Genomic DNA, 27,344 nt, shown 5'->3' on the forward strand with positions numbered 1-27,344 from the left:
CACTTCGATCTCCATTTCTTCAAGTGCTGATCTGATCCAAATTACTTGATATGAACATAGGATCTTGCTATATATTCCTCTTCACACGATGGTAATGCCACCACTGGTTGTTTCTTCGAACACCATGAAATTGGGGCACCAAATACTTGAAAGAAATATTCAATTGTGCTTCTTCGATCTTCCTTATCTCCACAACAATCAACATCTGAAAAGCAAGTAATTATTGCTTCTTCACCTTCAGAGTCTCGTCGAAATAGAACTCCATAGACTATCAATCCTTTTATGTATCTTAGAATTCTTCTTGTAGCCTTCATGTGTGAAACTCTTGGTTCACTGGTGTATCTACTCACTAATCCAACTGTGAAACTTTATATTAGGTCGACTGTTGCACACATATCTTAGAGATCCAATAATTTGCTTGAACAAAGTTACGTCGATTTTGTCTTCCTCTCCATGCTTCTCTAACTTCAAGTTTGTTTCCACAGGTGAGGATGCAGGATTCGAATCATCCATTTTGAATCTCTTGAGTATCTTTTTCACATACTTCCTTTGATGCAACATCATATCTTGTTTCGACATTTGAAATTCCATGCCTAGGAAATAAGATAATTTTCCCAGATCTGACATTTCAAATTCCTTCATCATCAACTCTTTGAACTTCGACAAGTTCTCCAAGCTATTTCCAGTTACCAGCAAGTCATCGACATATAAGCAGATGATTGTTATATTTTGTGCCACAACCTGAACATAGACACCATACTTAGATTTGCATTTGACAAATCCTAATTCGACTAAGTATGAGTCGATCTTCTTGTTCCATACCCTAGGTGCCTGCTTGAGACCATAAAGTGCTTTGTGCAACTTATATTACTCGCTTCCTTCTGAATCACAAAACCAGAAGGTTGTGTGACATAGACCTCTTCGTCGAAAGGAACATTCAGAATTGCTGACTTCACATCTAAGTGAAATGTCGACCAGCCTTGATTGCATGCCAATGATACCACTAGTCGAACAGTCTCCAATCTTGCTACTAGAGAAAATACTTCAGAGTAGTCGAGCTATGCTCATTGGAGAAATCCTCGAGCTACTAATCATTCTAATTTATATCTTGCTATCGACCCATCAATATTGTGTTTCAGTTTAAATACCGACTTTACGTCGATAGCTTTTTTATGTGCTGCCAATTCGACTAACTCTAATGTGTTGTTTCTTTCGATTTCCTGTAACTCTTCGACCATAGCTAACTTCCAATCTTGACTATTTAAAGCCTCACTATAGTTAATTGGTTCAACACCTGCAATTAAAGCAAAATGAACTAATTCTCTATCTGGTATCACTTCATCATCACTAGCTACTTCACAGGCTTGAAGTCTTGCTGGAAGAATTCGAGTTCTTTGAGGTCTTTAGATTGTAGCAGCCACACCTTCTTCGACTGTATCGGGAATGTTGGAAACTGTTTCGACTGGAGTTTTGACAATTGCATCAACTTCGACTTTAGTAGTTTCTTTTTCAAAGTCAAAGCTCATCAATAGCTTGCTGATTGAATTACTCGAATTCAAATCCCAGGCAGAATTTTTATCAACCACAATATCTTGACTCAACACAATCTTCGCATTAACTGGATAGAATAGCCTGTATGCACCGGTCTGATGATATCATACCAGAATCATAGCTTCACTCTTGTCATCAAGCTTCTTTCTTCTTGCATCAGGAACATGTTTGTAACACATAGAGGCAAATACCTTCAGATGACTCACTGATGGTTGTTTTCCACTCCATACTTCTATAGGAACCTTATTCTTCAACTTCTTGGTAGGGCACCTATTATGAATATAAACTTCAGTCAAAACAGCTTCACCCTATAAGGACTTTGACAGATTCTTCTGCTTCAGCGTGCATCTTGCCATATCTAATATGGTTCTGTTTGTTCTTTCCGCAATTCCATTATGTTGAGGAGTATAAGGAGCAGTTACCTCATGATTAACACCATGTTTGACACATAATTCTTTGAACATCTTAGATGTGTATTTTCCACCTCCATCTGTTCCTAGAACTTTGATCTTCTTCTCACTCTGGTTTTCGATAAGTATCTTGAATCTCTTAAAGATGTCAAATACTTCGTCCTTTCCCTTGATCACATAGAGCCACAACTTTCGACTAAATTCATCGATAAACGAAATAAAATATCTGTTTCCACCATGGGTATGTTCTTCGATTGGACCACATACATCTGAGTGTACCGCTTCGAGTATGCAGGATGATCTCATTGGTATAGTTGAAGTAAACTAATTTTTGGATTGCTTTCTGACTAAACAACCTTCACAGAATTTGTCAGACATCTTAAGACTTGGAATACAAGTAACCATATATTGTGTAATCAGTTGATTAAGTGATCGGAAGTTCAAATGTCCAAACCTCAAATGCCATAACCAACTATCCTTGTGGTCGACAATATTTTTTAGACATTGTAATTTAGTCGAACTGGTCATGGTCTTAACATTCATGTTCTTTGACAGAGGAAATTTCAAGACCAAATTGTTCTAGGTGTCGAACAATTTTAAACTCCATCTTTCATGAAAACTGAGAGCCCTTTTTCGACCAGTTGTCCAACACTTAACAAGTTGCTCTTCATACAAGGTACATAGAACATATCTTTGATCATATTTTTCCTTCCATTAATCATGTGAAAAACTATGTTGCCAGTACCTTCTGCTTGCAACGAACTATTATCAACAAGTTTTTCCTTGCTCTTCTTCGATTCGTCAAAATTTGCCAACCACACCTTTTGACCAGTCATGTGATTCAAGCAGCCTAAATCGAGGAGCCAGATCTTGGATTCGACATGGTTATCTGTAACTGCATCCATAACCACCATACCTTCATAATCATCTTAATCTTGGCGTTCAAGGTTCGCTCATTCGTCCTTGCCTTTTGTCGATCCATTATCTTTCTTGTACCAACAATGTTTAGACAAGTGACCCTACTTCTCACAGTGATAGCACTGTACACCTATAAATTTCTTATCTTCTCTGTCCTTTCGATAGTTTCCTCCTTCTCCTTTCGAGGATTCAGAAGTTCTATCTTCGACCTGCTTCTTGTGAGAGTTCGACCAAGGCTTCTTGCCTTGAGTCTTGTCGAATTCGTCTTTGAATTTGTTGGAACCACCATTCTTTTTCCATAACTGAGATTGCAAAGCATGTATCAAATCTTGAACTCTTTTCCTTTCGACAATCATAATCTCATGCGCCTCCAACGAACAACCAAATCTTCCAATTTTAGGGTTTCAAGTTAATTGGATTCTTGAATGGCTACGATAATGTGATCAAAGTGAGAGGTCAACATACACATTACCTTCTCAACTATCATCTTATCAGTTAGGGTTTCACCACAACCCTTCATGAGATGGACGAGTTTTTGCACCTTCGACACATACTCTACAACCTTTTTGCCTTCTCCCATCGACAACAATTCATATTTTCGACGCAAGATCTGCAAATTTACAACCTTGACTTTCTCACCTCCTTCATAATATTTGACAAGAATATCTCATGCCTCCTTCACTGATTCAACATGAGAGATTCTGTCGAAATTTGCAGTATCAACCGCCGTTTGAATGCAATACGCAGCCTTGCAATCCTTCTTCTTGGCTTCGGCGTGGGCAGTTTTCTGTACGTCGGATGCATTTGCAGCCAACATAGGAACTTCATTAGTAACCACTTCTAGGGTTTCATGAAAGCCAACAGAGATTGCATATGTTCTCTCCATGGAATCCAATTCTTGCCGTCAAGCATTAGAAGCGAGTTCGGAATGCCGTTAGTATCGTTCATCTTTGCAGCGATTGATTCACGTTCCCTGAAAACACGATCTCTGATGTAAAGTTCTAAAGAACAATAAACGAAAGCTCTGGATACCAATTTGTTAGTGCGTGAGACACTTTTAGTGAGGAGAGAATAAAGAGTTTAAAGGAAATAAGGATTATATTATTGAATTGAATTGTACAAATAATGATACAGACCATGACTATTTATATACAACCCTGATTAAGCCTGGACTTACACAACTAGAATTATATTTGATATTATTATACTAAACAATTTTAAGTTATATGTATATTGTTTTAAATACACTTTTTTTTAAAACAAATATATATATATATATATATATATATATATATATATATATATATATATATATATATATATATATATATATATATATATATATATATATATATATATATAGGGGCGGATCCATGTAGAAGGTTATGGGGGCTCAAGCCCCCACAAAGAAAAACTAATTACATAATTATATATAATACATTGTTTGAATAAATAATTATATTTATTTTAAGTTCAACCTTTCCACAAGCCCACAAAGGAAAATTATTTATATAATTATATATAATACTACTACATTGCTTAAATACATCATTGTATTTAATACTAAGTTCTACCTTGTTCATTCTCATAATAATAATAATTGGTTATCTATTTTAAACAATTCTTTTAAGAAAATAAATTTCAAAAATTAGAAGAGATAACTTATTTATTATTATTACTTATTTTTTATAACATAAGCACTCATATTGTATATTTCAGGTTTTAAAAGAAAAATGACAATGTAGTTTATTTGTCTATTTTATCTATTAATATATCTAAAATTTGTTTTATATGTATAAAGTTAATTTTAATTTTTCATATTTCCAAAAATTTATGATATTAATTTGGATTTATTTTAAAAATAGATAATAAATAAATATATCTATTAATTTGAAAATATATGTATATTTTTTATTTTAATACAAGTTTTAATTTATAAATATCATCTACTTGCTTACCATTTATATTTTTTAAAAATACAAAAAAACTCTAATATTAAAGGTTGAACTTTAGACCAACATCTCGCATCTAATTTAACAAGTGAATACCAAATGACCAAATCTATCTATTTCTTAAAAACACTTCTTTTTTGTTAAATAAATGTTTATGTTTTGCGACAAAGAGAATTATTTTAATAATTTGTTCTTATAACTTTTATTACATATTTAAGAATAAACATACACTTTAATATAAGATATATCATGTCTACTAAAAATAAATATTATCTTACATATTATATATATATATATATATATATATATATATATATATATATATATATATATATATATATATATATATATATAGAGAGAGAGAGAGAGAGAGAAAGAGAGAGAAAAAAAAAGAGAGAGGAGGGATATATTTACTCCAAGAGTAAGTTAAACACTTACTCCACATCTTAACCATTAATTTTTTTCAATCTAATTGTTAAAATTAATGAGTAATTAAATATGGAGAGAGAAAACCAATACTCATTAATTTTAACTATTAGATTGAAAATAAATAATGGTCAAGATGAGGAGTACGGGTTGATAATTTACTCTTGGAGTATATATATATATATATATATATATATATATATATATATATATATATATATATATATATATATATATATATATATATATATATATATATATATATATATATATATATATATATATATATATATATATATATATATATATATATATATCATCATCGAATTTAAGTGACGAGAGAAAAAAAGTAACAAAATGACAATTAGTAAGTTCAAGAAAATAATACTAATCAATGAACTAATACAGTTATACTTTCTTTGAATATTTAATATGATATTTAAAAATATATAACTATATATAATATTATATTTTAAATTTATTTATAATATATTTAAGGAAAATATTAAGTTATCCTTTAGATGCAAGTTAGTAGCTAAATATAAAAAAATTATTTTAAAAATAATGCATTTATTTTCTTAGATACTTATATTTTATATTTTATTTTTAACATAAATATTTTGTTTATATATATTTTAGTAGATGTCTTTACAACATATGTTAGCAAGTATGATTTTGTATTTAATCTATCTTAAAATTCATATGAAACGTAAGATTAATTTAATTAATAAAATTAGAGCACATGGTGCATCTAAGATGAATATCTAGAAAAGCATATTTAATATATTTATAAATTAATATGAAATGTAAGCTTAATTTAATTAATAAAATTAGAGCACATGGTGCATCTAATACGAATATCTAAAAAAGCCTCAAATTAATATTAAATTTTATTATTTTTAGTAAATTAATAAATAGTTAAATACTGATTATTCATATTAATAGGTTAGTGTGATAGCCATACAAGATATTTTTCTTTTTATTAGACAACAACAAGTAAATAAATAAGTTTTTCTTTTAATATTAATTTTTCTATTTCTCTTATTCCTGAAAACAACTCTCATCCATACCAACCTAAATATATTTCAAACTCATAAACTTTAGTTAAGTAGAAAGAAATCAATATCATTTCATCTAAGTGTTTTTATACTAACCACTAATTAAATCAACTAAATTATATATTTTCCTTTCCTCATAAAGGTTTCTAGAACATTGTTAAAAAAAAGATTCTAGAAGCAAGTCTCAACTAATTCCACTTTACTCTTGTCAATTCAAGTAGATAGATCACTACATGATTAACGTCCCCACCATCCATGGTTGAGATTAGTGGACATTCTTCATATTTCCTTTTATTGTTCTTTTCTTTCAATTCTTTCACCTACTAGCCAAATTTAAATATAAGCACCCAATTTTGAACTTGCCTTAACGGTAACAGTTTGCCCAATTAATACTAAAAATCTAATCCAAATTCCAACCTATAAATATTTTTGCCCCTTTGAAACTAGTTGCAAATTTAAGATATATTTGAACAAAAATATAGTTATATATATTCTACATTAAATTACTAATTGATTTTCCTTTTTAGTGGTCCCATTTTTGATAACATCTTTATGTGTGGAGTACGTTTTGAGTAAATATTCCCGTGAAAAATGGTTTGCAATATAAGGAGATATATATTGTTGTGGTAGTAGGTCAAACAACACTTGATGTTTATAATATCTAATCACATTATTGGTATAATAATATATTGTCATTTTCAAATTCAACTAACATTTCTTTCGTATCCAACAGTACTTATGCAAAAATAATAGCCGGCCAATGTCAATTTTTAATTTTATATGGATGTGGTTGGTAAGCCTTACCTTCTTACCTAAAGTTTTTTGTTGCTTCTAGAAACATAAGAAGAAAATCACTATAAAATAAGGAAAAGAATCTTGAGGGTTGGTGACCCACTTTCTCTGTCCACGGTTTTCCTACCTCATCTATTTGGTCCTAGCTAGGGCCATTCATTTGTTTGCTCACCTCATGCTACACTCCATTCTAAAGTAGACTCATGTTTTTTCAATTTGAATTTCTTTCACTTTTACTCTTTTGTGTAATATGGCTATTAAAAATCATTATTGTGTTGCAAGTTGTGGCATCATTTTATCTAATAATTTTGAATTATTTAAAAGAAGAAAACTTATATATAATTTTTTAAACGTGATTTTTATTATTTTTTAGGATAAGTGTACTTACATATTGTTTAGAGAGTGAAATATGATAAAATTATATACGTGTAAGAGAAAATTATACACTTATCATTTTTTTATTAAAAAATAATAAAAATCACACATAAAGAATTGTATCTAAATTTTATCCTATGTTAAATGTATGAATTAATACATTTTTTGTTTAATTAAATTTTTTGTCATTTAATTTATGTAGTAGTTTCATTTTGATTTTATAAGTAATTATTGTATTTTTAGTATCTTAAATTTACTTATGTTAATTAAGATAAAAGGAACATGATAAGATCAGAAAAGTCGATAGGAAGAAGAAGAAAACTAGTCAATCTTAATTTAGTCTCAAACAATATTAGAGGATGGGGTGACAAACGATTATCTTAATTTTAATATACGTCTGTATCAAGAAACGAAATGTCAAATTAATTGTTGATTATAGAATGATTGAAGCAATTTAGAAAACGTGTCGATAGAATGGACTGTAAAATTGTCTTGTGGCATGTTTGGAGGTTTTTTAATAGTATGTAAATCCATGTTATTTGCTTAAATATATTTATTTATTGGTGAGAGTTTTGTGAAGGTGAATTATAAGAAAACTTCTTTTAATTATTACCAATGTATATGTTGTTTATTAGATCGAAGGGAACCTAGACTATGGGGAATTGATGGTTATTAGACAAAGAAATTTGCAATGTGAATGGTGTGTATGCGGTGATTTTTATGCAATAGTAGTAAGACAAAAAAAAAAGGGTCTGCAAATCAAATATGAGAACAAAGATGAATAAACTTATACATTTCATTGAGAACAAACAAAAAAGCTAAAGTTGTTGAAAGAAAAACTCAAGTGGTGGAACAAATAAGTACTTGAATGGGTTAATTTGAAGATTGACAACACATGGAGAAAGCTTAATGAAACGGATGCAATGGTTGCATCATTACATGTTGAACTTATACATTTCATTGACAACAACGACATCATTGGATTTGTCAATGAGTTTCATTCCAATGCATTACTACCTAAACCTATCACCTCAACATTTCTCACCTTAATCCTCAAAATCGAACATCCACAGGAACTCAATGAGTACAGACCCATATGCTTAATTTGCTTCTCATCATACAAAATTATAGTGAAGCTACTCTCTAAAATGATTTAAATTAATAGTATGTAGATTGATCTCAAAACAAGAAACATGTATCCCGGAAAGACATTCTAGATGGAATGGTTGTGGCTAATGAGGTTATTAACCTTACCAAAGTAAGGAAAATTCAATGCTTACTATTCAAAGTAGATTTCAAAAAGAAGTATGGTTTTGTGGAATTGTTGATAAGTATGGGCTTTGGACATAAATGAATTGGTGGATAAGAGCTAGCATTGTTAAGACAAATTCTTTATCCACCTCCCAAGCTTTTTAGAAATCCACGTGAAATTCTTAAAACGCCCCTATATTTTGGAAGTGCATCTCTGAAATAAAAAAAAGTGATTTCGGAGATGTATTTCCGAAATCATTTTTTTAAATAAAAAAAAGTGTTTTCAGAGATGCATCTCTGAAAACAACATTTCGGAGATGCATTTTCAAAAAAACGCGCGTTTTGCTGTTTAAACAAAACAGCCTCCCCCCATTTTTAGTTTACCTTAAACACCAAAACTTCAAAATCCCCAAGCATTTGCGCCTACACACTCCAAAGGCTACTTCAAAACAACATCAAATTTCTCTTCAACCTTCAAAGACTACTTCTAAAGCACCATCAACATCACTTCAAATCGGTAAGTTCTCGTAACTTTTTAAATCTAAGATTGAAATTGATATTAAGGGTGTCAGAAATTAGTATAATATAGTAGGTTTAAGTTGTTATATGTCACTGAGTATGTTTAGATAGGAAAATTTTGATTTTGAAGCATTTATGGCAAGATGTGGAGGTTATGCAAAAATGGAGTTCGCAGGGGGTTTCAGAAGTGCATTTCTGAAAACACCTCCATGACCAGTTTCAGAAATGCACTTCCGAAATGAACTCATACTTTTTTTTTTCTTGATTGTTTCGCCTTCTTATGGATTTTAATTTTTTCACGAAAATGGAAGGCAACCCCGCACGACTTAGACAGGGTAGAGAGACCCAGACAGCGTCGGCTCGACACGAGCGGGCCTCATAGTTGGCATCGACACAGAGATGAGATAAAGTTCGAGTACCCGTCCAGATGGATGATGCTGGTTCCTCATCTGGATCGATGAGTCATCTGGCTCGGGTGTCTTCTTCCCGTCAGGAGGAGGTACGAGAGGATGAGGAAGAGGTAAGACACGAGGAGGAGGAGATACCTAATGCTGACCCTCCGCACGGGGAGGAGGAGGAGGGCTACCCGGGAGGGCCTAGGGACATTTTCCTGCTGATTTACTACCATGACCACGTCCCTCGACGTGTCTAGGAGGGAGAGGTATTTTTTAAATTACACTTTATAATTTAACCGTTTTTTAAATTACAATCTTTTTTGTTTTTGTTTTTGTTGTAACAGGAAAGGCCGACAATAAAATCCGTGAACCACACGCGGAAGATTTTTGATCTGTTTCAACCACAGGCCTAGTGGTTTAATGAAGTGATAGGTGGTTCCGGGCTCGGCGGGTTGTGCATGACCGGGTTTACCATTATCAGCCACGGCATGCAAGAGGCTTTCGTGAAGCGGTGGCACAAGGAGACGTCTTATTTCCACTTTCCTATTGGGGAGTTGATGATCACCTTGCATGATATTCAGTGTCTGCTCCACCTGCCGATCAGAGGGAGGCTGCTGCGCCATTCCCAGATACAGAGGGTCGAGGCGATTGAGTGAATGGTCGACTATCTGGGTATGGACCCAAACATGGATGATTATGAGTGTCGGGTGACGAATGAGGCTATATCCGGTTCTCCAGCTTGAGAGAGTTGTATGAGAACCACTTGGTGGCGACAGCAGAGTCCGAGCAGGAGGGTGACAGACTTTTTACAGAGTATCACCGTGCCTGCGCTCTGTAGTGCTGGTTCTTGTTCTTGGTAGGCACTGCACTCTTTGTGGACAAGAGTGCAACTTACGTTAACATGACATATCTCCGCTACTTTATCGACCTGAGTACCATTAACCAGTGGAACTGGTGGTCAGCTTTTCTGGAATACCTATACCAGAAGCTGAATAAAGCCTCCAACTAAAGATTCTACGGAGTTATTCTATGGCAACAATTGGTCATCAATATTGTAGATAATCTTGTTCAATATTATAGAACAAAACACATTGAGATTAATCAATATTTCATTAAAAAAAAAGTTGGATTGTGAATTAATAACTTTAAGTTACATTTCTTCTAGAAACCAACTCACAAATATATTAATAAAAAATTTACCATCCTAATAGTTCAACCAACTTAGTTATAATATTAAAATGATTTATATTTATTAACTGCTTGAGAAGAAGTGATGTAAATAATATACCGTAAATAATTAGTTATATTTTATTTTGAATTAATTTTATTTTAGGCAAAATACTCTTTTTGGTCCCTTAAGTATACCTCGAGGTCCATTCTGGTCCCTTATCTTTAAAAAGTGTCAAAGTGGTCATTTAATTGTTCAAAAAGATCTACGTTAGTCCTTGCCGTCCATTGTTTTGAAACACCGTCCATTTTTCCATGTTGGCATCCGTCGTGGCGTTTGACGTGGCATATGTTTAATAGCAAGGTCATCAAAATTCGAAAAAATTCCAAATTTTTTCCTTAAACCTGGATTCAAACTCAGGCTACATTGATTGCTAAGAAACTAACTTTCCACTGGGCTGCTTAGTCATTAATGATTAATTTTTCATTCAACTTTGTTATCAAGTAAATCTTTATTATTCACTATTCTTCATCAATTCCACAACCTTCACAAATCGTAACTTCACCATTCTTTCTTCAATCTATTCCATAACCACAATAACCTAACCTTAATTAGCATTAAAATGAAGGACAAACCCTTTCTGCAATTTTTGGATCTACAATTATTTTGATTTTTGGATCTCCAAAATCTAACCTTCACAAACAAAATTTTTGGATCTGCAATTTCAATCTTATTCTTATTTTCATTATTTCTCCAATTTTAATCCCCAAAGTTCTCTTAGATTTACATTTTTTCGAGCACAACCCATTAAACCCTTTTGCAAAAAGGTTTGATTTTGGAAGTTAGAAGGGTTTGAGAGTGTGAAGAGACGAAGAATCTAGGTATTTGGTTAAAGTTGTGGTAGAAATCTGGGTTTTTACTTACGACGAGAAAGGTGACTAGAAGATCTTGATCGCGAATAGAGCTGAAATTGTTATTCGTACTACTCATGAATTAGGGATTCTTTGTGTTTCTGTTTATTCCACCATTGATAAGGATTCCTTGTGTTTCTGTATTAAGTGAAAAAGTTGCATTGGGTTATGTAGGTGCTAAGGACTAGACCATGTCCTGTTCTATTAATTTGCTTCTTTTTCACGAATAAAAGATCTACAAATAACATTCGTCTAATTGCAGAGATGAAATAAAATAAACTTGAATGAAATAATAATATCATATAGGTAAATGTTTGATTGTTGGTGTTGCTGGGTTCATAAGAAAATTTTGGGCAACCTATGTTGATGATGATTCTCTTTGGTTTGAGCGGAGAAAGACACAATTTTATTCTACTCATTGTGTAAGATATTCAAATAAGTGTGAAGTGATGTAGTGGTTTGATAGCCTCTTAAGCCACCAAGAGATCAAGTGTTTGAATCCTGACTGCTACAATTTTTTTAAAAAATTTCTGGATATTTAATGACCTCACATGCCAAAATGAATATTTAGCCTTTATTTTATTATATGAATCTACAAAGCAAAACTCTGTAGATATATAATTTTTTCTATTTAAACTTGTAACGCAACTTTAAAATATATAATAATTCTTTCTATATTTTATTTAAATTTTAACCATTCAATTTTTTTTCTTCATAATATCACATGTATAAATCTGAATATTACAAGTCAATTGAATCTAAAGGCTTTGACATTATTTCCTTCTTCTTTTTTTTTTTTTGCCTTCTTCATATTCAAACACCTTCATCTAATATTTAAAAATTTCAAATTAAAATACACATAAAATCATTAAAATTTTCAATTCATCCTTAAAAACAAGTGCTTATAGTTTAAGAGTATATTTTCCTTCTATTATATTAAAGAGTATTTTGACCATAATCATGAGCCTTGTCACCACTGAGAAATATTCTGATATGCGTCATAGAGATTATTAAATTAGCTGATTAGGGACACCCAAAAAGTAAAGGACCAATCCATATATAATAAATTGCAATTGTTCAACGGCATGTTGCATATATTCCACAATTGTAAAATGATTCAAAGAACATCATAATTCGTTTACGTATACTTTCACACGTTGACAAACCAATCTTATTTTGTTAAGAAAATAAACCCACTTTATATATGACTTTATTATTGGAAGTGCCTAATTCTTTCTTCAATGTGATATATATATATATATATATATATTTTTGGATATATTTATGTAACATGTTTTCTTACTATTGGAGTATAGTTTAGATATGGGCCTCTGGAATGTATGCAGATAGTAGTTAGACCCATTAGTATCTTGTGCTAGCTCATGCTTTAAGCCTAGTTATATATTGGCACTGTTATATTATATGAGGTGATAACAAACTTTATCACATTGAATACACACATTCATCATCTTCTTCCATTGAATCAGAGATTCAAAGATGATTCACAATGTTCATTTCTATCATGATATCATTCGCGTGTAACGATTATCTACGCTTCCGCAATCCGTCATCCCTCTGTCCGTAGTTCGATTCTCTGCAAGCTGAGCTGAGCTCCTTCCGTCGATAAGTTTCTTCAAGATTCATCCATGGCTTCTTCAGGCAACGATGAATCAACGATCAGAGATCAAGAAGCTTCCAACGTCTTTGCGTCAAACAAATCAAGCAACACGTTTTGACCGAAACTATCCATCAAGCTGCAAGAAAACAATTATCTGCTCTAGAATCAACAAGTCGAGGGAGTAATCCTCACTCAAAAGATGCACAAACTTGTTGTGAATCCGCAAATCCCGCAGAAGTACAAGACGGATCAAGATCGCATTTCTGGTACGTTTTCTGATGAGTGAAGCTTGGATTGTCCAAGATCAAGCAGTGTTCATCTGGTTGTTATCCACTATCTCCGAAGTTGTTCTTCCTAGGGTTCTTGCTTGCAAACATGCTTTTGAAGTTTGGGATAAAATTCATCAATATTTCAACGCACAAATGAAAGCAAGAGTTCGTCAACTGAGGGTCGAATTGCAATCCACCAAGAAGGGTAACAAGTCTGTTACAGAGTTTGTGCTACGCATCAAGGCTATTGCAAAATCTCTACTAGCAGTTGGGGATTCAATTACGGAACAAGACCAAGTTGACTCCGTTTTCAATGGGCTTCCAGAGGAATATAGTCCATATGTGATGCAGATGTATGGCTGTCTGATTCCTCCATCACTATGTGATGTTGAAGCACTACTCTATGTGCAAGAAGCACGGCTTGACAAGTTTCGTCAGGAATTAGCTGCCAATACTGTATAAGCTAACGTGGCCCACACTAGCCATGGGGATGAAGGTTTCAAAGGCTCTCATTAAGGCAATCATGGAAGAGGGCACATATTTGTCTGTGGATGTGGTCGTGGGAGAGGAAGAACCACCATTGGTAGCACTGGGAATCGTCCAACATGTCATTTATGTGGAAAGTATGAACATGCTGTCTACACTTCTTGGCATAGATTTGATGAAAATTTTGTGCCATAGAGTTCTCAATCTCAATTTGCAAATCCATCTTCCAACAACCAAGAATCTACTCAGGATGCAACTCAAGGCACCAAGGCTGTTGCTATGATGGCAACTACTCATAGGCCAGCAACATATACACAAGAATACTCTCTCCCAGCAGACCTGGAATCTCAGGCATGGTTTGTGGATTCAGGTGCCTCTCATCACCTAACTCCTTATGATTTATGTTTACATTACAAAAAGCCATATGTAGGGAATAATCGTGTCTATGTTGGTAATGGCCAATCACTAACCATAAAGTCAATAGGGTCATCTCATTTTTACTCACCTATGAACCCTAAATACAAACTAAAACTGACAAGTGTTCTTCATGTCCCTACTATCACTAGAAATTTGCTGTCAGTGTCCAAATTCTCCGCTGATAATCATGTTATGTTTGAGTTCCTTGCTGATAAATGTCATATAAAATGTCAAGTTTCTAAGCAAATTCTGGTTGAAGGAGTGCTAGATGCTAGTGGTCTCTATTGCTTCCCTCAACTACACTTGCAGTCTTCCTCCTATCACAATCACACTAATGTTCTTAGGCCTGACTCTAATGTTCAATCTTTTGTAGTTTCTGATTCTTGTATACATAAAGCAAATAATTGCAATACCAATACCATTTGGCACCATAGATTGGGCCATGCAAATTTTAATTCAGTTGCTTCTGTTCTAAAACTGTGTAATATCCCTGTTTCAAATAAACAAAATTCTGAGCTTTGTCATTCTTGTCAAATTGGTAAAGCACATAGGTTACATGCTCCCTTAACTAACACAGTTTATGAAAAGCCTTTTGATATTATTTACACAGACTTGTCGGATCCTTCTCCTAATCCCTCGAGCTCGGGTTATAAATACTATATTGCCTTTGTTGATGGTCACACTAGATATACCTGGCTGTATTTCCTTAAGCAAAAGTATGAAGATCTACATGCTTTCACACTATTTCATCAATTTGTCCAAACTCAGTTCAATGTTAGAATCAAGGCAGTCCAGTCAGATTTTGGTGGGGAGTTTAGGCCTTTTACAAAATACTTATCTGAACTGGGGATAATGCATAGGTTGACTTGTCCACACACCTCACATCAAAATGGGTCTGTTGAGAGGTAACATCTTCACATAGTGGAAATGGGACTTACTCTATTAAGCCACTCCTCCATTCCTCTAACCTACTGGGATCACAGTTTCTCAACTGCAGTTCATGTCATTAATAGGCTTCCTACTTCTAACTTGACTTGGGCTAATTCTCCCTTTCATGCCTTGTATGCCAAGCAACCTGACTATCAAACCTTGAAAGTGTTTGGGTGTTCTTGTTTTCCCTTACTTAGGCCTTTCAACAAACATAAATTTGAGATGAGGAGCCAGGAGTGTGTATATCCAGGGTTATCCTCTCAGCATAAGGGGTTTAAGTGCCTTAGTAAGGATGGTAAAATATATATCTTAAAAGATGTTACTTTTAATGAGATAGAATTCCCCTTTTCAAAATTATTTCCTGTTCATGACTCTGCTAAACACACTACACCAGCCTCATTTCCTCTGAGTATTTCATCCATTTCTCTAATGTCTGGTTCCAATAGTGTTATCCCAAGAAGTCCTTATATGATCACTTCTTAGTAAGAAGGTCTAGTGATTCCTGACACTCCTACCCCACAAAGTCCAAATGACTTGAGTCCTCCCATAATCATTCCCAGCCAGAATAATGAATACAATAGTCCTACTCAGTCAACTCTTCAGCCTATTACTCACAGTTCTAGAGTTGATGCTAGAGATATCCCACCTAGGGATGGAGCAGATGCTAACCTTGACAACTCAGGAGCTATGTTTAGTCCTAACTGTGCTCAACTGTCTAGTCACAATCAAAATCACAATCAGAGTTGTACCAACCATACACCTCACAGCTCCTCTTCTCATACTAGTACACACAATGTTCCTGCAATACCTACATATCCAGAGGATATAACACAGAGTGTACCTGCAGTGACTCAATGTCCAAAGGATACTAATACTAAAACTTCTAGTCAGAATGACATGAACTTGCACAATCATGTTGTTACAGATCTTGAGGATCTCAATACTCAACACACCAATGTTATTTCTCCACACTCTGAGGTCTCTCTTTCTTCTCTTCCACATAGTCCTAATATAGTGTCTACAAATTCCATTAGTGAGTTGTATGGTGCAAACCTGTCTGATTCTTCCTTATCTCCCACTATTGCCTCTAGTAAACCTCTGGTGGCTCTTGTTGAGAACAATCAGCCCATGCTCACTAGAGCCAAAATAGGACACTCTAAGCCAAAAACTCTATTGGCCTATACAGCTTCTAAACCAACTACCATCAAACAGGCCCTTGCTAGCTCTGAATGAACCAAGGATATGAAAGAAGAGTTCAATGCCCTTCCAGCAAATCACACACGGACTCTAACCAATTTACCTCCTTGCAGAACTGCTGTAGGTTGTAAGTGGGTTTTCAAACTCAAAGAGAATGCTGAGGGCTCTCTCTAGAAATACAAAGCTAGGTTGGTGGCCAAGGGTTTCCACCAAGAACATGGGTTTGATTAAGGTTTATTCTTCTTTAGAAAGTTAAATGCTTCCTATTGTGTCTTGGCGATGAGATGGGCCTCACAATGCATAAAGAAATGAGGAACTCCATAGAAAGAATTTACATCCCGTGATATTATTCTACTAGATTTAAGTTATTACCTGGATAGTTTCTAAATTCATTTCTTTCAATTTTCTAACAACTTCAACTGCAACATGATCTTCCAACTAGATGTTACATCTATCATACAACTCTAAATATTAATTTGCACCAATGGCGTCTATGATCTTTTTGATATTAATGAGTGTTGTAAAATTAGCTGAGCCACCAACAAATGTATTTTTCAATAGTTTAGTCTTCCATTAAAAGCAATTGTAACATATATATATATATATATATATATATATATATATATATATATATATATATATATATTAGAATTTGTTCTCCTTGATCCAAATTATGAGAAACTAGAACCTTTTTGAATCGTTTGTAAGCTTCACCTAGTGATTCTCTTTGTCTTTGTTTGAAATTAATAATCTCGTACTCTCTTGACAAAGACTAATGCAAGAAAATACTCGTTTAAGGACGGTGTCTCCATTTTCCCACATAGTTATGCTATTAGTTGGGAACTAATAAAATCATACTTCTATGTCTTCTATTAGTGTGAACGGAAACATTCTCGATCCTTTTCATCCTTCGGTATGCCCATCTATTTTGATAATTGTACATATAGTAAGAAACTTATTAAGATGCTTCTTGGAATCTTCATTCATTCTTCTTGCAAATGGGTTCTTCTCTAACAAGCACCATCGTAAACATACTATCATTTAAATCACTCTCTCCATAACTGCTTAAAAGTATTTCAACTGGTGGCGGTAGGTCCTCAATTGTTGGCTCGAATTCTTCTTTTGTCACTGTATCTCTTGCTTGGCAAAAAATTCCTGTTTCTTTCTACTTTAGTAACCGAGCTTCCTTATGCTTCGCATAACCGTTCACTTGATTTCTACGTAAAAAAGTAAACCAGTTGAGGACTTATTTTGTATAAAAATGTTAAAAAAATGTGGCTTTTTTTATTTTTATTTTGGACCTCCTGTCATACCCCAAAATTTGCCTTCCATATTCCATGTACAATGATTCAAAGTTCAAGATTCAATCCCAAAGCTTTGCTCAAACAATCCCAAGATCCACAGTCAACTGATCCAATCCTAAAGGCCAACTACAATCAAAGCATGATTCAAACCTATGATCATTGGTCAAACATCAAGTGTAGAGGTGCATAACCATCATTTGATCAAAGAATGATCATGATTCCATTAATAGAAACTCAGAGATGAACAAATACAAAAAGGTTCAAATTAGGGTTTCTTAAGAGAAAGTCAACCAAACTTTGACCGGGCATAAATTTCACATGGAACATAAAAAGTGCCCCAATCAAAGCCTATTTTGAAGGAAATTGGATTCCCTACAACTTTGTCTCTCACAAGCCAGGGCTAGAAATGATTCATTTGAGAGATACAATGCAAAAGATTACAGGTCATTTTCAGGCATCCTCCAAAAGCAGTTTTTCCCAAAGAGGATATGATCAAGATAAAAGCTCCAAATGAAAAATATATTCCAAAGTGGCTTATAGAGGACTTCTTGAGGTTTCTAAAAAGTCCTAGAACTCCTTCATAGCTCAAAAATTGAGTGAGATATGATTGATCAAAGTTGGGTAATTTTGGAGGACCAAATATGAAAAAAGAAGGTTCAAATTGAGAAACTTTGCAAATGGGCCCATACTTTTATGACTTAAACTTGGCCCATAAGTTATCCAAAGTACATACCACGAATAATAACATTTTATTTGACTTTACACAATTTTATTTCATTTAAAATTGATTTTTTATGATTTAAATAAGTGGGAAAATCAAATATTTTGTTGGGAAATATATTTTGGTGATTTCGTGATAATTGGAATAGGGAAGAATAAATCAAATTTTGGCCAAATATAGTAGCTTATGATTCAAGAAACAAATCAAATTTCTCAACTATGGCAAGATTTGATTTAAGAGATTCTAGGGCTCCTCTTTAGACCTAATTCACTCTTCTATAAGTAGTGAAGGCATGGCATAGGATTAGGGGACGAATTTCTGAAGGGAGGCACACTTGCAAGAACAAGAAAATTCATCCAAAACTCAAATTCGGTTTGAGAGAGTTAGGCCATTACAAAGGGATTTAAAGGTTGCACAAGGTTCCTTGGTTCATTCTGAAGCTGTGGGGATCATTGCTCTTCATCAATACTCCCAGAACATCCTCCAATTAGCCAAGGTAAGTCTCTATAAATCTTGAATCGATTAGTGTAATATATGCATATCCATGGTATTTTGATTGCGTGTCTGGCTTTGTCTCACTGTTATGGATGTTTCTGGGTTAATTAATTAAGCTTTTGGGCATTTGAACGTGATCGGCCATTGTAGGCCGTGTGAAGCTATTAGGGTTTCCATTGGGGTTTTTGTGTAGGGTCAAAATTGGGTTAAAATAATGATATGAATGGGTTCGTATGGTGAAAACGAAGAGTTTGGTGTAGGTGCGAAACATTTATATACATGCATGGCGTGTTCGTTATTTTTCAGGTGCGTAGACCACGAAACGATTTCGTAGCGAATTCGTGGCTAAACCGTAGCTATCGTTTTAGAAATTTGCAGGTTCTGGGGAAGAAGAAAGGGGCGTGGCACCACACCATTGGTGGGTTTGAATTGCGCGCGTTTTTTTCATTTAATGTGGTTGGGTCCATATATTACGAGTTGAGCGTAGTTTTTAAACAAAACAAGCGCTTGGTAGAGTTGGTTGGGGTGGTAGTGTTAGAGTGAAGGGACGTGGGTTCGATCCCTCACTCCCAAATGTTTTTTTACAAAGTACTTCTTTCCAGATCCCATGCGCTGCCAACCATATAGTCTACCATACACCCTCGGTACCTGTCCCTTGGATCAATAGCCATCTTAGATCTAATGTCCCAGGACCTAATGACCATACCATGCGCCCTAGTGACAATCACACTGAATCAAGACCCTAAAAACTTTAATAATTTTAATTATCTATTTGTTTTAATTAAATCTTTTTAATATAATTAATTATATAATAATTATTTTTTTATAAACAAAATTATTATGTGATAGTTATATTAAAAATTCCAATTTGTTGTTCGTTCCGATTAAATTAATTAATCGCTATGGGCAATAATGAATTTTAATTAATATGTTATTTAATTAAAATATAATTAATTTCTATTTGATTAAATGGTTTCGACTATCTTATTAGTCGCGATGATTAATCTTTCTATGGTTCTTATTCTAATTCGTTATTCTTTTTAATCGAATCAATCGATTACGAGGGGTAACGATACAAATTAATTATTAAAAATTATTAAAAAAATCCTAATTCGTTATTAGTGATAATCAAATCAATTGATTAAAATTGATAACGATACAACTACTAATCTGTTAACTATGGTAATTGAATCAATCGATTATCGCAGTTAATAGTGCATACTAAAATCAGGGTTGTACGCCCACATCCTAAAACACCTTTCAAACTATAACATCAAACTACGGATTTTCATCCTTATTCAAAACTACGATAGGCCATTCAAAAAGCCTCTAAAACCATCTCAAATCAAATTTCAATTCTAAGGCGTACAATCCTGTGCCCGAACTACGTTGACTCTGATTCTCCATAAGGAGATACATAGGCACTTGGCAACAAGGCGAGTCCCCTTCCCTAAAATCTCAATTTTTCCCCTATTCACTTCCTTACTATAAACCTCAATTTTAGCCATAAACCTTTATCCTTAGATTCAAAGCCAATAGGAAAAGGTTGAGGGTGCCTAACACCTTCCCTCGACCTGAATATAGTATCTTACCCTGATCTCTATACTGCGTAGGGTTTCCTATTCGCCCTTCAGAATAGGTGGCGACTCTAAACATTAATTTTTTAGGCAGGTTGCTACACCTCCCATTTCTAAAACCGCGATTTTGGTCATTCTTTTGAGTTTTTTTTTTGTTGAAAATGAGATAGAAATAGAAATAGGGACTAATTTTACAAAAAATGTAAAATAGGAGCACAAATTTTTTAAAAAAAAAAACTAAAATAGTGACTTTTAAAATAAATGGATCAAAATAAAAAAAAGACAAAAATATGAGAACTAAAATTACAATTAACCCAAAAAATTTAGTAAAGAAACAATAAAACTTAAAATTAAAACATTATTTAAGAGTAACAAAATTTCAACTGATACAAATACTAACAAGTCTATATTTATTGACGATCCCCGACAATGGCACTAAATTAAATACTTGACTGCCAAATTTTTTTTTTAATAAGCAATTGATTATAAGAACTCGCACTAGGGGTGCAACCCTTACAAACAGAACATACTAAACAAAATTAAAACAATCCAAAGGTACTTTGTACCAATCATAAAAACCACTCGACAAGAGCGGATTAGATGAAACCATCCAACTCCAAGAGTGAAACATCACATTAAAACATACCTTGTCGAAACTATAATCGACCTTGTCGAATATCATTACATTTCTCATATTCCAAAGGCTCCAAACAGTAGCGATCCAAATCGAATTGATCTTCCTCCTAATACTAATTTTTTTCACATTCTCTTGAAAACCACCAAAGTCCAAAAACTCCTCAAACGAAAAGGGAATATCCTCTCCTAACCAAAGGTAGATACGTCTCCAAACGGTCTTAGAAACCGCACACGAGAGAAAAATTTGAACCGGGGATTCCAAATGAGACTTGCAAAACTCGCAACAAAGATTATCGGAGATGTCAAGGATTCCTCTTCTACTCAAAGCATCTTTGGTTGGAATTCTGTTAATACACAATCTCCACATAAAGATGTGAATTTTGCTCGAGATAAAAGCATTCCAAACCACCTTTAGATCTGTCAAAATAGAGGGAGTCCATGCCGCCTCTTTATTGGATGCCATAAGGGTAGAAACGCTAGCAACCGAAAACAAACCGTCCGCGTTTGCCATCCACGTGAAGCTATCCTTCCCCTCCTTCTCTAAACTGACCGCGAGGATGAGAGCTTGGAGTTGCTGCCACTGCATCGAATTGGCGTTGCTGGCCGCTGAACAGGAAGCAATAAAATCGGCAGTGACAATTCTGTCCACGAGCTATACCTGAGAATGATCCTCCCAGCCAACCAAATTTGCGACAGTGTGCAGAGGGTTAACAGCAGCTTCGAAAACTGCCGGGAACCGACAGGCTAGAGCAGAATCAACACCTGTCCAAAGCCCAAACCAAAAAGATACATTTTTACCAGATTTGACAATTCTATGCACACACCCCATCAAACCGCCACCACTATACGCTTCCATAAAATCGTTGTTAATGACATCCCTCCACCAAAGAGAATCCTTAGATCCGTTAGCCCACCCCCCATTAGCCAACACCTTAACTTTCAGAACACCGTATCTCATAGTCAAGAAATCGTTCCAGAAAGCCTTTTCTTCCGTAAGAATCCTCCACTTCCACTTAAGAAGTAAAGCTATGTTCACCTCTTCCACATCTCTCACCCCTAAACCACCTTTCTCTTTTGGTTTGCAAGTCGTATGCCAATCCACCCAATGCACACATTTGTTCTTCATGTTGCCACACCATAAGAAGTTGCTAAAAATACTTCTAATCTCTTTTATCACCAAACCCGGAGCCTTGTAAAAAGATAAAGTAAAGGAAGGAATAACGTTGAGCACCGAATTAAGAAGAGTCATTCTTCCCCTGATTGAAATGTTTCTCCCTTTCCACATAGAAAGTCTACTTCTCAAATTGTTTAAAACTCTCACCCAAGAACTCTTTCTTCTAGGGTTCTCCCCCACCATAATACCTAGGAACAAGAACGGGATATCGCTTTTTTTGCACGATAGAAAGGTGGTTGCGGTATTCATAAAGCAATCACTAATATTCAAACCACACACATTACTTTTAGCAAAATTAATTTTCAACCCCGAAACGAGCTCAAAACCTCTCAATAAAACCTTCAAACTCCATAAATTATCAAAGGAAGGATCCCCAATGATAATGGTATCATCCGCGAATTGTAGAATATCAATCCTACCACTATCACCATACTTGAAAGGTTTGAAATCTCCTATCTCCACCGACCTCGAAACCAACTTAGTTAAACCTTCCATCGCTAAGACAAAAATGAACGGAGAAAGCGGATCCCCTTGACGCAAACCTTTATGAACCCTAAAATCCCTAGTTGGGCTTCCATTTACCAAAACAGACATGAAACTAGAAAACACACACATCTCCATCCACTTCATCCAAACCCCCCAAACCCCATACTCCTCAAAACAAATCTAATGTAATTCCAAGAGATGGAATCGTAGGCCTTCTCAAAGTCCACCTTAAGCATGAAACAATTCCTCTTCGATCTTATCGACCAATCAATCAATTCGTTAACTAAAAGAACCCCATCCATCATATTCCTCCCCGGAACGAAAGCGGATTGATTCAAAGACACCAATTACCAATAACCGATTTTAGCCTATTAGCCAACAACTTAGCTAAGATTTTGTAAAGACTCCCTTCCAAGCAAATAGGGCGGTATTCGGTTAAGCTTTGCAGATTATTATTCTTAAGGATAAGAACAATAAACGAAGAGGTAATGGATTTAACAAGCGTACCTCTAGCATGGAAATCTGAGCAAAACATCATAATTTCCCCTTTTAGAAGATCCTAAAAGCGCTTGAAAAATTCCATCGTAAACCCATCCGGCCCCGGGCTCTTGTCACCTCCACAAGACCAAATGGCCTCCTTGACCTCCCCCTCCAAGAACGGCTTTTCTAACCACTCTCTCTCCGAATTCCCAATGGTTTTCCAATCAAGATAGTTAGGAACCGGTCTAAGCTCCACCTCTTCTTTGAAGAAATAGTTGTAGTGATCATGAATGAAATCTTTGACATCCTTCACCTCCTCCAATCTACCTCTTTTAGAAACAAGAGAACAAAGCGAATTACCTCGTTTCCTAGTTCTTAAAGATTTGTGAAAGAAACTAGAATTGCGATCTCCCTCAGTGAGCCAAGTTTGTCTAGATTTTAGTCTAAGAAAACCTTCTTTCTTATTGAGATGATCCCAAAAAGTTCCGCCGCTTTAGCTCTCCTTTTCACCACCTCCTCCGGAATGTTACCTGCAAAATTAGCAAATTCGTTATTGTGGTGTCGTTTTCTTTACCTCCCCGTTTCACTTGGGAGGACGGCACGCTAAACCCTTCACGCGAAATTTGGAAGGAGAATACGCCCGTGGTGGGATGAATTTTGTTTCAGTTCTTCCTACGATATCACACGAACTTTCTTATTGGTCCTACGAGTAGGAAAGGGGAAAAAAGATCTCAACTAAACCCTAGGAGTTTGCTAAGTGTGGGGATTTCACCTAGACTAGAAATTCTGGAGTCCGGGAGGTCGGTTATACATAGGGAAGTGTTTAAACACCCTACATATCTGTAGTACTCTACAGGAACCTTCTCTGTGTCATTGTGATTGTGTTTGCTGCTAATGATTGGGAAAGTTTCTCCTTTGTGTTAGGAGAAGGAATTGAATTGATTTGAAAAGACAGACAGATAGACAGACTGACTATTTTTGGTATTTTATTAGCTCGCTGAGATTCCTTGTGAACCTCATGCCTACATATCCCTAGTGGAAGTCAGAGCTTAATGTAGTTCGGGGAACTAACTAGGGAAATTAAATGTTTTTGGTGCCTTGCTTGAAGCTCAAGGTTGAAGCTTGGAATTAAATCTCTGTTTACAGTAAAGAGGCATGAAATCATCTCTACAGAAAGGTATTTGTACTATTCTACCACAAACATTTAAAGGAGTGACAGAATAACTGGATTCATTTCATTCAAGAGGGGAGTCTACTTGGTTGATCAAGTATGACAGCCATCGTGCCTCTAAAATGAAAGAAAGATGCTCATCCAAATTAGGGAAAGTGTACAAGTCTGGGGATGTGCCAGAGCATGTCTTTCAGAGTCCTAAATGGGAGACTTTGATTGAAATTGAAATTGAAATGTTTGTTTGTTTGAATGTGGTAGAGTAGTAAAAATATCTCTCTATAGAGATAAGCTATGTCTATCTACTGTATAAAAGATTTGACTTTAGCTGGCTTGTATGAGGCCCAAGCTTGAGGCTTTTTGATTGACTTATTAATTATTGACTCTGGGAGATGACTCCATTGAGGATTAATTACAGGATATTTTTGTGTTCTGTACAAAGCCCAGAATTGAGGCTAACTCTACTTAGGGAGACTCTATTTGTGTGCCTTGTACAAAGCCCAAGGTTGTGGCTAACTGTTGAGGATAATTGAATGAATGACTCTATTTTATGTGCCTTGTACAAAGCCCAAGGTTGTGGCTAACTCTAGCTAGGGAAAACATTATTTTCTGCCTTGTACAAAGCCCAAGGTTGTGGTAGACTCTTAAATGAACTGAGTATGGATGACTCTATGGGGAAAAGATCCTAGGTGTTAGGAATCTTTGACACATGAAAGTATGGTTTATCTGCCTTGTACAAAGCCCAAGGTTGTGGCTACTGAATGATGAAGAACTCACTGGGGAGACTCTATTATCTGCCTTGTACAATGCCCAAGGTTGAGGCTGACTCTTGACAGGGGAGTTTTATTGTTTGGGTGCCTTGTATGAAGCCCAAGGTTGAGGCTAACTGTTTTTGTTGGTTTTTGACTCTACTGAGGAGGTTTTATTTATTAAAAGACTGTTTTTCTTTGGAAGCTAACCCTTTCCAGGGATTTTGACTCAGCTGGAAAATTTGTCTGTTAAAAGACTGACTTTATCATGTTTTTTTGGAGGCTGACCCTTTCCAGGGGTTTTGACTCTTTTGGGGAAATTATCTCCTAAGAGAAATGAATCTTTATTTTTTTTGACATTTTTATTAATTGACTTTGGAGGCTAACCCTTTCCAGGGGTTTATATTAAAAATGAAAGAATGTTTGGAAGCTAACCCTTTCCAGGGATTTATTGAAATGGAGGTTGATTTTAATTGACTTTTGGAGGCTAACCCTTTCCAGGGGTTTTGTTGAAAAATGAAAGGAATGTGTGGAGGCTAACCCTTTCCAGGGGTTTATTGAAAATGATTGGCAGAAAGATTATCTAGTGGAGACTTCTTGTTTAAAGCCCAAGATGAAGGCTGACTCAATGCTGAGGATGACCCAAAGCATGGATCCTAGACTCTGCTAAGGAAGATTGATGAAGATAAGGGTGACAGAGACTGTCCATGTCTCTCATTCCAAAAGGTGTACTCAATGCAAAATTGAGACAAACTTAGCTTGTTTAAAGTCTGGTTTAAATTGGAAGAAACTCACCAGGGTAGGCTAAAAGGTGGCTAAAGACCTGTTCCTATGTTTATAAGAAACCTGATGGGTCCTTGTATACAAGCTCAAGAGGAAGCTGGAAATGCTTTTAAGAAGCCTGTGGGTCCTTGTACAAAGCCCAAGAGGAGGCTAATCGAGGGTCCTTGTTATAGCGCAAGAGAAAGCTATGTAGTTTTGAACTTATTTTGGCTCTAAGCAAATGGGTAAGAGGTTTCACCGGGAATAATTCCTCTTTGGGTGGATGTGTCCTATTATTTGGATTCTAAGGTTTTTGCCAAGATGTTTCACCGGGAATAATTCATCTTGGGGGTTTGAACTACAGATCTCTAATTAGGAAAGAGCCTTCACCGGGAAGACATTCTCAATCCTAGGTCATATTCCTATAATATATATATAGTTTAACTGTCCTAAGGTTTATACTCAAACGTAGTTCTAAACTAATATATGCACAGTTTATATTTGACAGTAATTTAAATAAAGACTGTAAATTGAAAGCTTGTAAAGCCTAACCTGGATGGAGTGGAGGCCATTGAAGAAGTATGTACAGAGCCTCAACAGTAATTTTTGTTGTTTTGTTGATAACAGTTGAATATATATATGATAAACAGTTTATGGTTTTTGAAAACAGAAGAAGTGAAGATGGACAAAGGTCACATAGGTATCTGAAGAGTTTCACCGGGAATAATGCCCTTCAAATACCAGAAGAATGTTTTGAAAACAGAAAGAAGATTTTGAAAATACAGTTTTGAAAACAAGCTAAGAAGAGAAGGTTTTTGGGACTTACACTCTATTAGAGGCCCAGTACTTTACAGTACTGGTGTAAAAGCAATTTGAAAAATGATTTGGAATGATGCAAGGTTTTGTTGTTTGAAAACCTTAATCATCCGTTTAATCAGAGATTGAAAACAGTTTTGAATATTGACAAAAGTCAACTTAATTAAGGCAAAGATAAAGACTTTTTAACTAATTAAGACCTAAACAATTAGGGTTTTATCATAAAATTATTTACAAAGTGATTAGGTTAAAATAAAGTGATAATATATATTTAAAGTATTTAAGAAAACACTTAAAAACATACTATTTTAAACCTAATTAAAATTCAAGAAA

The 27,344-nt window shown here is 34.8% G+C and overlaps 1 protein-coding gene across 1 annotated transcript; it reads right to left on the reverse strand.

Moving 5' to 3' along the window:
• Positions 1–2,557: 2,557 nt before the first annotated feature.
• On the reverse strand, positions 2,558–3,459 carry LOC131657891 (uncharacterized). The gene is made up of 3 exons (XM_058927242.1): positions 3,352–3,459; positions 2,992–3,181; positions 2,558–2,856 (listed from the first exon to the last, which is right to left on the reverse strand). Exons 1-3 carry the CDS (start codon positions 3,457–3,459, stop codon positions 2,558–2,560), a joined length of 597 nt encoding a protein of 198 aa, XP_058783225.1.
• Positions 3,460–27,344: the final 23,885 nt, after the last annotated feature.

This window comes from Vicia villosa, linkage group LG3 (assembly GCF_029867415.1).
Source record: "Vicia villosa cultivar HV-30 ecotype Madison, WI linkage group LG3, Vvil1.0, whole genome shotgun sequence".
In the NCBI taxonomy this organism is placed as follows: Eukaryota; Viridiplantae; Streptophyta; class Magnoliopsida; order Fabales; family Fabaceae; genus Vicia; species Vicia villosa.

Excerpts from the sequence above, each read along its gene's own strand:
- LOC131657891 (XM_058927242.1), bottom strand. The coding sequence starts at position 3,459 with ATGGGAGAAGGCAAAAAGGTTGTAGAGTATGTGTCGAAGGTGCAAAAA. Across the intron at positions 3,182-3,351 it reads ATAAGATGATAGTTGAGAAG|TTATGGAAAAAGAATGGTGG; the intron begins GTAATGTGTATG and ends TTGCAATCTCAG. Across the intron at positions 2,857-2,991 it reads AGGTGTACAGTGCTATCACT|TTACAGATAACCATGTCGAA; the intron begins GTGAGAAGTAGG and ends TTATGGATGCAG.